Source organism: Asterias rubens, chromosome 2 (assembly GCF_902459465.1).
Source record: "Asterias rubens chromosome 2, eAstRub1.3, whole genome shotgun sequence".
Lineage (NCBI taxonomy): Eukaryota > Metazoa > Echinodermata > Asteroidea > Forcipulatida > Asteriidae > Asterias > Asterias rubens.
In genome coordinates, this window is record NC_047063.1 from 382,092 (window position 1) to 398,208 (window position 16,117).

The 16,117-nt window shown below is 36.8% G+C and overlaps 2 protein-coding genes across 3 annotated transcripts in view; one reads left to right on the forward strand and one right to left on the reverse strand.

Annotated features, from left to right (window-relative positions):
- On the forward strand, positions 1-6,098 carry LOC117307140 (allatostatin-A receptor-like). Its single transcript, XM_033791810.1, has 2 exons — positions 1-1,128; positions 2,424-6,098. The coding sequence occupies exons 1-2, from the start codon at positions 423-425 to the stop codon at positions 2,891-2,893; spliced, it is 1,176 nt and encodes a 391-aa protein (XP_033647701.1). The 5' UTR covers positions 1-422; the 3' UTR covers positions 2,894-6,098.
- Positions 5,838-16,117, reverse strand: part of LOC117307139 (cytosolic 10-formyltetrahydrofolate dehydrogenase-like) — a 27,042-nt gene continuing 16,762 nt past the window's right edge. For both annotated transcript variants that reach the window (XM_033791808.1, XM_033791809.1), the window contains exons 15-23: positions 15,114-15,184; positions 14,503-14,696; positions 14,207-14,300; positions 13,552-13,651; positions 12,417-12,515; positions 11,411-11,576; positions 11,098-11,203; positions 9,352-9,551; positions 5,838-8,926 (exon numbers count right to left, since the gene is read on the reverse strand). In XM_033791808.1, coding sequence (XP_033647699.1) covers positions 8,871-8,926; positions 9,352-9,551; positions 11,098-11,203; positions 11,411-11,576; positions 12,417-12,515; positions 13,552-13,651; positions 14,207-14,300; positions 14,503-14,696; positions 15,114-15,184 — 1,086 coding nt within the window. In that variant the 3' untranslated portion in view covers positions 5,838-8,870. The remainder of the gene's footprint in view (positions 8,927-9,351; positions 9,552-11,097; positions 11,204-11,410; positions 11,577-12,416; positions 12,516-13,551; positions 13,652-14,206; positions 14,301-14,502; positions 14,697-15,113; positions 15,185-16,117) is intronic.

Below are 16,117 nucleotides of genomic sequence, written 5' to 3' on the forward strand. Positions count from 1 at the left end.
TTCACATTCGGGCAGGAAATGTATGGTGAGGCCTCGTGATGGAAAAAACATCTATGATGGTCAACAGCACTTTCCAGTCTTTCGCCACTTGCCAACACAAACAGCAGTGGTTTCACATCTGAACGGGTTCGCTGACCTTATTTTAGTCTTTCCTTTGCAGAAAACTAATGTTCTGACTGAAAGTGAAACTTAATGTTAATGCGCGGGTCCCGTTTAGTTAAATCGCTTGAGTAGGATGTTTGTTGCAGACAACGGGCATACCGCAACAAGTCCGGCAACATAACTGTTAATACCTTCTTGATTGGAACTGTTGGTTTATAGATGTGACTAGAACGGCATCAATATTGGTACTTTGTCTTTATGATTCTACAAGAGCAACACTTGCATCATTACAGTTGGTGAGGACCCAGACAGTAAACACAATGAATAGCACCGACTCAATGATTACAGGAGGAGGGTCGGATGATAAAGCACAGGGCTGGATTATTGGTGACATTGAAAACAGCGATTTAATTCGGAGCATCTATGGCATCATTGCAGCCATAGGAATCACAGGTAACTTTTTAGTCTGCTGGGTTTTACTACGTGTGCCTAGTTTACGATCTAACACCAGTGATTTCTTGGTTCATCTTGCTGCAGTCGACCTCATTGTGTGTTTATGGACTGTTCCTTTCCATCTGTTTCCACACGTACCAGAACACGATCCAGGGTTCTGGGGTGAACTCAAGTGCCGTCTATACTCATCTAAAGCCCCACTATGGACATTTGCCTTGATATCCATCTGCAGTTTGGTAACTGTGAACCTAGAGCGATATATCGCCATCGTCTACCCGATTAAGTATAAAAATATCTACAACCGCAGAAACACCATTCTCATGATTGCTGCTTGCTGGGTGGTTGGCATCATCTCCAATTCTTACTTCTGGTATGCTTTTGGCGTCACCTCTTCAGGAGCTTGTGGTATAATTGGATGGCCTTCTAAAGGTTTCCAGGTTCTACTTGGACTTTATAACTTTGTCTCTTATTACTTGGCACCGTTTACCTTTATGGTCCTGACGCAATGGAAAGTCATAAAGACACTCAAGAGGCAGGCAAGAATCTTAAAGGAAAAACGCAAACGAGCGAATGGTAAGTTCACATGTTGTGCGTAGATTGAAAGTATAATTATGGTCACAAATTTACTCATAATTTTGGTATAATATGGTGACACTTAAATGTAGGCCTACCCGAAAAAACACCAACACGATATCAGCTGGCACCACATAAACCATGGGTCGAATATCATTGTTTAATTTTAGTATAAAAGCTTACTGATGATGAAGTTCACGAAATAGGCCTCTGAAATGAAGTCATATCACCACATTTGATTTCAGTTGACACAACCAAAGCTAAAGACAGTGCAGGTTACAGGCTGAAGGTGTACAACTTCTTTAGTTTCTCCTGACTAACCGATACGGATTAAGCACAACTTTTCACAGTGTGTTTTTTTTATATAACTATGATTAATTAATCGCACAAAAAAGCAAACTGCTGACTATTTGTCGGTTTTTCCAATTAAAGATATCTTTAACAAATACAATTTTATTTGTCTGACCGCCAACTGTTCTTTTTGTGCTTATTGTTGAATTTCTTTGTCTATCAGGGTAGCCAATACAAAACACCTGCAGGCCAACTATGAAAACAAAACCGAAACATCGCTGTTATTATTTCAGGTCATTTCTTTCCAACTGTACTATTTCCCGTACACTTTTAAGAAGGGGTTCGTAGACCAGGATATCCTGGTACGGAAGCGTTTACGGGGCTATCAAAATAAGATGGATTGGAAGATAAAATCAACTCCAAACACTACAGGGCAGAATCGAAAGTTCATTGTCTTTGTACTACATTCTATAGGTAGACGGCGGCAACTTTCACCGATATGAAGATGTTACCTTCTCAGCTGAATTTAATATACAAATCAATACGCAAACAACTTGTTTATTTTAAACTAAAATTGCCTTGTATCATCATCACCACGCTAAGTATCAACCTGAAAACTTTGGATGGGGGGGGGGGGTCAGGCAGCAAGAGACCGTACAAGTCTGGCGCTTATTCGAAAATTGCTTTAATGTGTGACGAAAATACATTTGGCGGTTCCAATTTTCAAATCGCGTGAAGCCATGGGCCCTTTATAGTCCATCCGAGTATTATGCAGATAAATGTTTATGGATTAATTTTGGTATTTTGATAAAATTGTTTGATTTGAAAGTGTGTGTTCAACTTGTCAGTATTTTTTTGCGCAACATCATTTTGACACCAGCTCACTGTGTTACTGTTATAAGGGTGATCCTGAAGTCATTATTGTTGTAAGTAAACTTAGGCCTATAGGATGTCTAACAAACAACAAACATGTCCCGACTGTATTTCTATTTTATGTCTCATAGGGCACTCTGTACATGCTTCCCGAACCAACACAGAATCTCGCAAGATGTGGCAGGTCCATGCAGCCCAGGAGCTTTCCAAGACGCTACTTCTTGTCACCATCCTCTACACAGTCTGCTGGACTCCCAACCAACTCCTATTCCTTGTCTTCAACTGCGGCCCCAACGACGTGGTTGATTTCCAATCTGTCTACTATCACATCACAGTGGTCCTCTCTGTCGCAAACTCCTGCCTTAATCCCATCATCTACACCATACAAAATAGACCTTTCCGAAGGGGGATACAAAAAGTGTTCGGGTGTTACCGAGTTCACCCGACGCAAACCGAAGGCCAGGGACTGGGGACCTCAGAGGGTTTGGGTTCCGATAATCTTGTGCTTGGACATGGAGCTGGTGTTATAACAGTAGAAAGTACATGCACTAACAATGATAACCAACAAGTAGATTGTCAAGGGGTTGAAGTCAAACCATAGCATGGCTTGAGTATAACCAACCCCTTTTAGTTTGATCAGCCGCCTGTCTATAGCCGCTTGAATCACTGACAAAGGGGTGCATAGGCCTATTGCTTCATTTCCAATGATACATTAATAGAGAAAACAATTTCTGTTCGTAGTGATACATCTTATGACATGATGTTATTGTTCAAACCATTACGATTATATACGCACCCAAATATTTCTTGATAAAACCTTTTTATTTTATTTTAAGCCGCCTGTCTATAGCCGCTTGAATCACTGACAAAAAGGTGTATAGGCCTATGACTTCATTTCTAATGATACATCAATAGAGAAAACAATTTCTGTTTTAGTGACAAATCGTATGACATGACGTTATTGTTCAAACCATTACGATTATATACGCACCCAAATATTTCTTGATAAAACCTTTTATTTTATTTTAAGCCGCCTGTCTATAGCTGCTGAATCACTGACTAAAAGTATTACTTGCAATTCCATTTATAACATAAAAAGACTCATATTATTGTCATTGCAAAATAATTCATGCCTTAGTGAAAAATTACATGTCATGATGTTTTTATTAAAACCATTTAAGGCCTAGCGCACCCAAATGTTTGGGAAATCGTGCACGTGCCACATGTTGTAGTCATCCAATTTGTGGATGTGTTTAGTAATACTTTGCAAATAGCTGACCATTGCCAGAAGATGCTGGAATAACAAAACCCTTGCAATCAACAGGAAACGTTATAAGGTCATTAACTTGTCTTGTACATTATTATCAACATTAACATAATCAGATATAAGTTTAAGGAAGTATAGCATCAACCCTTATCAGTCGATAATTATGGTACCAATTTTCAATTTGAAACGAAACTTGGCCTAATTTTAGTTTCAAAAGACAAGAATTGGCGTTGGTGTAAACTTCTTTTTTTTAAAGAAGTGATTGCAACAGAAGTATTAAAACAACCGCTGAGAAATAAGTGTGCGTGGCACTCTGGTTGGCATTTAACGTTCTCGCCACACATCGGTTCATTCTGTTCATTAAGAAATGACTTTCTTCAATAAGTGTATCAGAAAGAAAGTCGTTTGTTTGGAAAATGAGCTCATTCAAATGGTCGCTTCGTTCAACTTCGTCAATGAGCCCTAACAACTTCGACTTCATTCTTGAAAACTTTATCCATATTTGCGATTACTCTGATGTAGCCTAATACGCCATCGTTTCGGTGGCATGTGCTTTCTAAGTTGCACTTGCCGATTTAAAAACGTAAATTTCTACGCGCATTCATTTAGAGTGATTCTATACAAATCATATGCAAATTTTGAACCCGAAGATGGCGGCACATCAAGGGTAGCAAATCATAAATGAGTGAAAAGGAAGTAATAATACAGAAGAAACGATGAAACCAATAAAACACAAGGAAGGCAAAACTATACCGGTAGTCATTCAACCTCAAATATTAGTACAACGCAGAATAAACAGTCATTTAAGGACCATTGCACTTAAGCAAACTTTCAAAACCTGCTATTACATTTCAAGTAGAGTCAAATGGAAGTGGTTACGTGCATTTGAATACACATCAACTTTTACATGCAACGAAAGAGGCACCCAACTGAACTTAAAACAAGGAATAATTATTAATATCAATGTGTGTCTCACTTTACCACCAGGTTAATAATGTAAATATGACTGAATTGTTCTCCCATTTGTAGAGAATGCCTGGACATCGTTGTGTTTGTAACCCCCCCCCCCCCCCCCCACCCCATACCCTGCGTATAACGTGTGACATGCAGTACGTATATAGGGTTGACACGTGCCGGAGGGAGCCCCTCCCCGCCCCCAATTTGGAATTCCAAATCAGGAGTAAAATATTTACATTTTGTTAGCAATTAATTGTGACAACTGTAATGATTTAAAACTACTTTTCTTATTACATGCATTTTATATCAGACGGTTTTCATATTAATTGTTGCGATCTCCGTTAGGTTTTTATACTTTTCATAAAATTTCATGAAATTCCTACATGTTTTATCTTTAGATATCTATTAGAATAGCATAATTAAAGCCCACTGTAGTAATTATTATGGTCAATCTTTATAAATTTCCGGGGTAGTGCTATTATTTTCTCTTGCAATGTTAGCTCTGTAGTAAAAACCAATGTTATCTTCATTTATTTGTCTCACTCGGGCTTATCCCGGTGCCGGGTTTGAACTTAATAGTGAGCAATACGAACTTCTGATTAAAGTTGTTTGATTTTAACGCTATTTCGGTTTAACGTTGCATCGGATGTTTTGTTTTGAAAATTGTGTGCAATGTGTATATTGATTTGAGGAAATCCCATTTGTTGTAATATAATTGCCAAGGGAAAAAATGACTCGAATGAGGTATTCGGCGAGGCAAAGAGTCCCATAGCCGAATGTTGGAAGCGCATCATGGGATCGATTTTACAAAGCACTTAGGACTAGTCCTAGAAGATATTCAAAAGTAAAGGCTATAGTCCCAAGTTAGAATAAGGAGTCCCAACTCTTTGTGAATTCCACCTTCATGAGATTCCCAGAACACTTAAAGACACAAAAGAACTCTAGGGAGGGCATCGTCATGCCACACATTATTGTTTGTCACCATATACATCAAAGCAAACAAGAAACATACCGTACCATACAATATACATTACATGCGGGCAGGAATGGTTACTGAAACAAAACCAACCCTACCTCGAAACAGATCACCGCAACTTGACACGCACCTTAAGAATTGAACTACCAAGCGGAAATTCCCCTGGGCGCAATGACAATATTTCCTTCCTTCATGGACAAATTACTATCTCGATTGGCCAGCCACCTGTGTCTACACAAAACCTTCTACATATGGTTTTCAATTTACGCCAAACAAACATAACAAGATGCACAAAACCTTCTGCACAAGGTTTTCAATATACAACAGACATAACAAGATGCAATCTTTCCATTCTTATGTTTGATTTTAATGTAAACATAATTATTACTCATACATTTCATGATGCTAATAATTTTAAAGATGATATCTTTGATACTCGTTTTGCCAAACTTTACTTTAAACAAAGAAAATGATATTAATCATGCAAGTTAATGGAATGGCTATATACCATGCAATGAACTATTTCAACCTTTTGGTGGACGAAGCAACTGAGTAAAATATTACACGGTATTCTTATTTTCTTGTCCCGCAATGTGCAGGGCGAGTCATAAAGAAGTTGGCCGAGATTTACTACTTATTATACAAACAACAACTGACAGCCAAACCCTAGTGAAGCACATAAAAATATGAACAAGCATCCTTTCCTGCTCTTCTGAAGAAGAAGAAAACAAATTGACGATGCTAGGAGAAGTTATACCTGTTTTACTGACAGCACTAATGTTTGTAGTAAGTAGCAAAGGGTGAAAAAGCCATTCATTTGTTTTGTCAAGTGTTCCGACAGCTTGCAAAATTAGTACCTTTATATAATAGACACTATTCTTCTTAGGAATGATCAAATTCTTCCATTCTTTTGTATAACAAAATAAGCAAAAGAGAGTGCTTTTTAAACTAAATTGTTGAGTGTCATTTTGTTGTTTTAAAAAGCATCCCCAATCCCGGTTAACTTCCTGTTGACTCGCCCTGTAGTCAGTGCGACACTGGACTACCAACACAAATAAGAACGAAGGTTATCAATATACTGCATTACACCTGTTGACTGGGTGTCATTATTATTGGTGTTAGAACAATGGTATTCAACTCATGCAATATTTATCCATCACCGGATTGGAACTTCCTTCAGTGTGTAACTAGACAATAACAATACCTTGTTTTTCCCATATAAGCATGATTTTACAATGAAACAAACTTGTTGACGATCGTGATAGGACAGTGCCAGTGAGTGGGCGAGTCAAACAATGACAACGTTCAAAGAAATAAAATGCTAACTTTCAAACTCATTTATGTTAACAAATCCAAACAATTTGAAACGTGAATGCATTTGTGGATGCAAGGGGAAGATAACTTTTGATTGACATAGTGATTCCGTTTCACATGAATAATAAAGTACATTTTGAATGGGTGACCCTGGAAGTAAAAATGGGTAACTTTACAAACACAGCTGAGAGACCAAGCCCAATTAGTAAACCAAAGTAACTACATTTTAGAAGGGAGACTGATAATCCATATATTAATACGACACATAAACACTGTTATAATATGTCATATTATATTAGTAGTGTATTTTGTAATCTTACTTAAAAAAAAACTCAAACTAAAAGAACTGCAGCCCAAACCGCATGGGCCTGTAGTCTCGTTTTGTAGTAAGTTTAAAATAACTTGAGTCAAAATGATGAAATTGTGTAAGAGATTGTGTATGTCTATCCCTTTATCAATAATAATAACGTATTCTTATATAGTTCTCATATCCTTGTACCTGTGTATAACATTATCACTGATCATGAAGCATGCTAAGTCTATTCCTCAAACTTTCCGACCTAGCCGGGGAGCGCATATTACCCAAAGCTAGTAGTAAGGGGGTTAATTCAACACAATACTGTCTCATCAGTCTGAACAGGTAACCATTAATTTACACACCAAGGTTAAGAAACCAGAAATAAAAAGTAGAATTTGAGTCCGATGCATCGGACTACTTGGCCACCAATTTAAACCAAAGGCCAGGTTTTCTTTTCTTTTGCAGAGCATCACAGTTTTGACAAGAAATGGTTACTATCACAACAAGGGCATTATCCCTTATGGGAAAACAGAGTAAAACAAAACAGGCTTCAAGTTGGAGCTATTTGTTTTAAGACCTGTGAAATTTGAAAACAGTCGATGAAATATGCAAATGTCAATTCTGGAAATGAAACAAAATTGTATCGGTGGACAAATGGTTTGATTATTTAAAGACAAGTAAACTGTCTATACAATTTATTAAAAATAATCTTAAAACATATTAGAAGAATAGCATCTGGCAAAACAAAAATACACTGCATCTCTGTGTAATCAAAAACCATAATTTTATGCAATTTCAAAACAATTAACATTTTGTTTAATGTTTGCATTTTCTTTTAGCATCGCTAGAAGCACATTAAAAATGCTGCCAATTAATCACGTAACTACTTTTCTAATTATTTATTATAAAATAATTTCAGGTAGCCATATCGGAAAAATTAATTTGAGTAAAATAGAAGAAAAAAGGGGAACAATTTTACCAATTTATGTGTGTAAAGGCTGACAAAAATTGTCCCTGGAATTTCCAAAGAAATTGGTTTAGTGTGAAAAGGGGCTAATGTAAAAAAAAACCTGACATCTTGCTTGTATGTCTACTACACCGATTGTTAATTTATCATTATGTATATTAAGGTCATTATGTTAGGTAACTACTCCCACACAAAAAAAACACATGCTTTAAAAAGAAAAAATATATAGTTTAAGACTGGAACATATGATCATGTGATTTTAACAAACTGAATAACTGTCTGGGGTGTTTATGAAAGCAGGTTTAAATGAACACAAAAACAGAATCTTGAGGATGCAAACACCATTAACCTATTTCATTATAAACATGACAAATATCCGACTCTGTCTTTGCTCTTGTTTTATGTGGGAGCAGCTTGGGCACGGCTTTGGCAGATTCACTGCTATCAGTTAAGGCAATCACTGATTTGTTATCAAATGTACAATTAATGTAACTACTAACCCTAACAAATGTTAGATTTTATGTTTGTTGTTTTGCTTGCGCAGCTTAGTAAGCAATTTAAACAAGGTACAGTTGCAGAGTTTAAGCTGTGTAAATCCAGATAATGTACATGGCCAATTTCATCAAATCGCTAAGCAAGCCAGTCGACCGGACAGAAGCAGCTTACAAATCAAATCATTGAATGTGCTTGGCAATCACTCTGCTTAGCATATCTGTTTCCAGCTAAGCAGGTTTGTGAGATTGGTTGTAGGTCTGTATGTATTTGTTTGTATCTATACAATTGATGACTAGTTGGCATCTCAATACTCCACTGTCACTGTCTTGGTCTTCAGGTATTCATTCATGGCCTCCATTCCTGCAGAAACAGAAAAAAAATGTAGAAAGGATAAGTCAGGGGTTTTCCCTTTACTGTTTTTGTTTACTTATTATTATTACTTGCCAGCCGGTCAGTGAATTGCAAATTTGTCACAAGTTCCAACGTTTATGCAAGAATTTGTCTATCAAATCTCTCATATTTTCTGATCCAACTGAAGGGAACAGGAATATTTCAGGGCGAACCTTGCAATACATAATTATTTGCAGATGAAACGACCATAGCCAACCTGAAAGCTTTATAGCTTAGTATGTAAGGATGAAATGGTTCAGTTGTGAGCCTTGGGAACTGAACAGGGTAAGCTCAGTCTGGACAGTCATCAACATTCTGCAATGGTTTAATTGTAACCAACGATTCACAATCATTCTGAAGCAACTCGTGAAAAAGTCTGTGGAGATAAAACTTACCCAAATCTTTGCCGAATCCAGATTGTTTGAATCCACCGAATGGAGCAGCAACATCAGTCTTGTTATAAGTATTAACAAAGACTGTACCAGCATTGAGTTTGTCACTGCAGTATAAAGCCTTACTGATGTCATTGGTGAATACACCCGATGCTAGACCATACTCAGTTGCATTAGCACTTCTCAACATACCGTCAATGTCCCTGTTAAACAACAATCACATTCAGATTCATTAATACCTTCACTCATTTCAGAAACATCAAAAACACTTTCATGTTATTACAGCAATGGTCAGCTCCTACTATTGTAGGGAGACCAATAGCACCCTCAGTGTTCAAGTGGCTTGTTCAACTTTGTATATATTTTAATAATAGTAATAAATAGAACGTATATAATGCCTTACATCTTAAGCATAAACCCGAAAGCCATTAACAAGGAAATACTGATTGATTAAAAACTTTTAAAAGGGACTTAAAGAAGAAATACTATACAACATTACAAGCAATACGTTAACAAATATATGGAATGAAATTATAGATACAAAAGTGGTTTGCTCAACTTTGTATATCATAATAATAGTAATAAATAGAAGTTATATAATGCCTTATATCTTAAGCATAAACCCCAAAGCCATTAACAAGGAAATACTATTAAAAATGACTTAATGAAGAAATACTATACAATAAGAAGCAATTTGTTATGAAATATATGGAATGAAGTTATAGTTACAAAGCAAATACAAAATATTATTTGACAACAAAAGAACCAAGCCGCTGGCCAGGTTTAGAAAGAATAATTAATTTGTGAATTTAAATGCAATATAATGAGTAGGGTAGATGGCCTTAGCTTTCGATCCAAACCGGACCTTCTTCAGAGGCATAAAACAAGTACAAACAAATACATATCCATTTATAGAAAAAGAGAGGGGAAAGGGATTAAGGGAAGGATCCACAAAGAAGCACTAATAATAATAAATAATAATAATAATAATAATAAGACTTGTAATGCGCACATATCCACCCTGCTGGGTGTTCAATAATGCAATATAACATATAAATTTCGTCAACAAAGTTAATCTCAAAGAACAAGTACTGTACAACAAAAAGCAATATAGAAAAGATATAAAGAATGAAGATATATATACAAAAGCAAATACAAAACATTTGTTTTAAATGCAAAATTTAGTTCCATTTTTAATAACAGCAAATTGCCTTAAAAAAGAAATTTATTTTGCATTTAAAAAAAATGCAACATCAAATGTTTACAATAATGAGTTCAGTTGGGGTTTAGGACCTTTGGACCCAACTCTCTTTTTATCCATTTTAGCTTTGAGTAAGAGAGAGAGAGAGAGATATAGAAAGAGAGAAGTCATTTTTTTTTTGGGGGGGGGGGGGCCGGTGGGGTTGGTATTTCTCCATATTTTGTAGGGAGCAAACTTAATGTAAAAAAAATCAATAAACATGTTGAACAGTTATTTTTCCATAGCAAAGAAAATTGCAATCTTTCATTTGAAACTTTGAACATTAATAATTAGCTGAATGCAAATTACAAATCAGGAAATATAATGAACTGACATTATCCCATGTAACAAGCCATACATACATGTATACAAACATATTTGCACATTGTCTTTGAGTTTAGAGCATGTGTTCCATTATTTTGAAACATTCTCATTTTGGATTTGTTTCCTTTCAAATTTGCAGTGCAACTAAACTATGTACATTTCCTACATTTTGAGTTAATACTTACATTGCATTGAATTTGCTGACAATCATGACTGGTCCAAACGATTCCTCTTGTGCCATCATCATGTCATCCTTGACATCGGTGAATACTGTGGGCTCCATGAACAAACCTATAAACAGACACAAGAAATAAACTCAGTCAACTTTTTATGCTGACTATATTTATGTTGTCAAATCTGTAGAGGAGGGGGAAGGGGGAGAGGTGGTTTCAAAATCCATCTTTTACTCTTAAACCAAGTGCAGTACAGGTAAAGTATCATGTCAAGAATACTTGCTACAGGACCCAAGAGTTGAATAACTAGTTGAATCTTCCATACCTGGTCTGTCTACCTGCTTGCCTCCATACACCAATGTTGCACCTTCCTTCTTGCCAACTTCACAATATTCAAGAAGTTTCTCAAGATGAGATCGATGATTCTGAGGTCCATGAGAGACGGATCGATCCAACGGGTCACCAATCTTCATCTTCTTGACATCCTCTACCTGGTAAGAGTAAAACAATCAGACAATCTCAATTACTTGGTCTTAATAAACAATCAGACAATCTGAAATATTGTCTCTGTGTCAGCTGCCATTAAATTAAAACCTGTCTATATTGCATTATGACACAATACGGTTGACAATATACAGTTATTCTCTAGCAAGAAAATGCACATGAACAAAAAACCTTCACAGTGACTTTACTTCAAGTCTAATAACGGTAATGACAATAATAATACAATTAACAAAAAACATTAAAGTAATATGGTCCCCATTGTATGAGAAAGAGGAAACGGAACAATCTTCTACAAAATACCAAATATGTCGTCTCAAAAAGAGAAGATAAATGCAACTAATATCTTCACACGATAGTAGCAGCTTGAACGGAAACAAAAAACAAGCGATCTTTGCTGAAATTCGTTTAGACATGTTTTCAATCAATAAGGAAATTGAGTTAACATGAGATTAAACAGTTTTAATTGAGGAAATGAAGCCAAATAATTTTTAATACACTTTCGAGAGCTTTCAAGGAAGATTTAAGAAAAGCCCTGTTATGCCATAATCCAGGTACAACAAAGAAACATCCTACAATTAGTGTCAACATTTAATATTTCAAAATTACAATCACATGAAAAACAAACGCAGTGTAAACAAGTTTATAAACTGCATTCCTGTAAAAAATAGTTGAAACAGCAAGGTGACAAACAACACCAATGTGACTTAGTCTAGCGGTTGCAACTGCAGTCTATTCACAACATCATGCCATGAGTCTTTTATCCCTAATTATCTTAGGAAGTTCTCAAAACCCATCAAACTCTCTAGTTTGAGAAAGACATAACTCACCACTCTAGCAATGAATTCATCATGGATCTTATCCTCTACGTAGAGACGTCCAGCTGCAATACAATTCTCTCCCTTGTTGAAGAAAACAGCTCCAAGAGCCTAACACCAACAACAAACACAAATAGGTTAGATTTGTGCATATCATATTCACTACCTTATGGAGACGGAGAACACAAATAGGTTAGATTTGTGCATATCATATTCACTACCTTATGGAGACGGAGAACACAAATAGGTTAGATTTGTGCATTTCATATTCACTACCTTATGGAGACGGAGAACACAAATAGGTTAGATTTGTGCATATCATATTCACTACCTTATGGAGACGGAGAACACAAATAGGTTAGATTTGTGCATTTCATATTCACTACCTTATGGAGACGGAGAACACAAATAGGTTAGATTTGTGCATTTCATATTCACTACCTTATGGAGACGGAGAACACAAATAGGTTAGATTTGTGCATTTCATATTCACTACCTTATGGAGACGGAGAACAAAACAACAAAGGGGAAACCAAAAGGTCTCCATAGGGGAATTCTAAAGACTGGGGTGCTCCACAAGACATGAAGGGGTTCTTAAATACAAAGGAAAGAACAAAAGATGCCTCAACAGGGATGAAAACAATAATAGAATGTGTGTTTGTAGTAAACACCATATGATGATATCTACTGTAAAAGTCTAAATACACAATGCGCTGTGCATGGCATTCCTTATATACAAAAGCAACAAACATGAAAATATTATTCCATAGAATATTGGATATAGAGATGGAACTGAACATCCAGACCAAACTCACTCAAACAGCTCAAAATAAATCAAGTTAATTTGAATTCTGGCTTCTCATGTACCATCTACAAACATGACACAACGCCACAAATCTACTCTATTGTGGAATATTTGCTGGTTTTTGATGTTTGAATTTTGTTTTGTTATATTGTAAACCTAAACACAATTCAACATTTTGGCTGCTATTTTTGATTTTTAATAAACCAATAATAATAATAATATTAATAAAGGTCACGATGCCATATTTCTAAGCAATGAGGCATATGGGTACATACACAATATCAATATGCAAATGAGGTGATGATGACCGAGGTCAAATTGAGTGAATGTTGACAGACTGACCTGTTTGACTGCTGTATCCATGTTGCAATCAGCAAAGATGACCAATGGGGATTTACCACCAAGCTCAAGAGAGCATTTCTTCAGGTTACTCTCAGCACAACTGAAAACCAATAAAGAATTGGCACAATTTAACATCAAACAGGACCAAAATTAATGAAGGACAAAGTTAATATAGATTTTCATTTTTTTTTTAGAATTGTTAAAGCCTGAGTTTCTTAAAATTGAATGTCTATAATACGCCTGATATTTCACGCAGGAAACATACATGTAGGCAATTGCCTCTGTGTCTCTGGTCATTGCCTTGGTGCTCATCAAGCTGTACCAGTACAAATGTTCATTGCCCTTCATTTGAACCATTTCTACCCTGAACCTATCGGAAACCATCAAACGGTTACCAAACCATTTCTGTTTGGACCCTGCGCCTGAACAAAGCCACAACTCAAGTTGTCAGAAAGAACAACAACTATTGGGAGCTCTATATGTTTTGTAACAAAATGAAACATAAGTTTGTAAATTCCTGTAAATTCCAATTCCAAGATTAACCACTCCATTTCAAAGGAGGAGTTTGAAAACTTGCTTAGACAACTTTCTATCACAGACGTAGCAACATATTTTGGGTCCGGCAGTCACCCACTATTTTGAGCAGGTAACTCACCTCTTCATAATGGTCTGTCCAATGGGTGTAGAGCCGGTAAATCCAAGCTTACGAATGTCAGGATGGTCTGCCATTCTCTGCCCAACCACGGAACCTTCATGGAAAAAGAAAAACAGTTTACATGACTGTAATGGCTCTGTTGTATCTTTCTGGCCTTAGATAGAGTAAATAAAAAAGACTTTTTCTGATGGTAAAAGAGCCCAGAGAGACTTCAAGTTTCTATGAAAATTCTGCTCCAAAAGATAAGAAAACACAAATGTTCACATTGAGTTTCCAGAAGTGTTGGAGAGTTTTACCTGATCCAGGGACAATGTTGATAACGCCTGGTGGGAAGCCAGCTTTGACAACAAGTTCAGCAAACTTGAGAGCAGTGAGGGGTGTAACCTGGGCTGGCTTGAGGACCACAGTGTTTCCAGCAGCCAGGCAAGAAGCCATCTTCCAGGCCAACATCATCAACGGATAGTTCCATGGGACAACTAAACCACACACACTGTAAAGAAAATAGGGTCAGAGCATGAAACTATGAAGTCTGTGTTATTTGTTTTAGTTTTACATGCATTACAAATAATAATTATAATAACACTACTTATACTGCACATTCTTCATATTAAAAATTATCAAACGCACCATAATACAAAAAGACAAACTAAAATACCAAATGACTACATATGGATCAGGAACAAAATCAAAATGATAGCAAACCAGCGTGTACAAATATTAAAACGAGTTCTTAAAAACACACCCTCAAAAAAACTTATATAAATATTGAAACAATCTCCACCCTCGTAGGTGCCCTTTTATTCTTGGGTGATGAGAAGTAAATATAGTTAAAATGCATTGCTTGAGGACACAAATGAAACGACCAGGCAGAGCGCTAGAGTACTTGGGAGCTGTTAGGTTTACTTACCCGATTGGTTCTCTCTTTGTGAAAGTCAAGTTCTTGTTTGGTCTGGCGTTATTGATTGGAATTGTCATACCCTACAAGAAGACAAAAGTAATCAACAAATAAGAAAGAGTTGAAACAGACAAAGACGGTCCATACTGCTTACCACAAAGGCCCAATTTCATACAGCTGTTAACTTTGCTAAGCAAAAAGTGAGATGAAAATTTGGCTTTAACTAAGCTTGGGCTATTCCAGAAATTTGGGGCTCGGTTCCGGTTCCGAAAAAAAGCTCGGTTCTGAGACATACCCGGTTCCAATTCAATATAAAACATAAGCCGCCCGTCCTGAGCTCACACACACACAATTGAGCCGATCTATTTTAACTGAAAATAACCAAGTTAATCAGACATCGGTCCCGAGCTCACACACACACAATTGGAGCCGATCTATTTTTAACGAAAATACCAGAATACCCACCCCAAGTCAATCAGACATCGTGCCACCGAACACCTATTCTACCTGCATTTAACCAAGTCTTTGATTTAGCAGGCAGTACGTCCGTTGTGTAGCAGTACGTCCGTTGTGTAGCAGTACGTCCGTAGTGCAGTACGTCCGTAGTGCAGTACGTCCGTAGTGCAGTACGTCCGTAGTGCAGTACGTCCGTAGTGCATGCAGTGTGTCGTCTCTGTACATACTAATGTACATGCCTGTACATGCATACAGTACTGTGTGTTTTGTGCATGGATGGGGCAAGCTTTTATGAATATGGATATATCGGCAGCCAATCACAACGTGCTGTCTATTTGGACTTTGGACTCTGTACATGTACATGTATATGCATGAGATATACATGTATAGATGCCTATGCATTGGAGGGGGCTGTGCACTGTGTATGCAGCCACACGTGATAGTTGATACTCATGTCGGCTTGAAGCCTTTGCACACTGTATCTGCGGTCACCGCTTTCAACATCAAGCCTCAATTTCTAGAGCCGGTTCGTCGCAGGGTCGGCTCCACAGAGCCTTTTA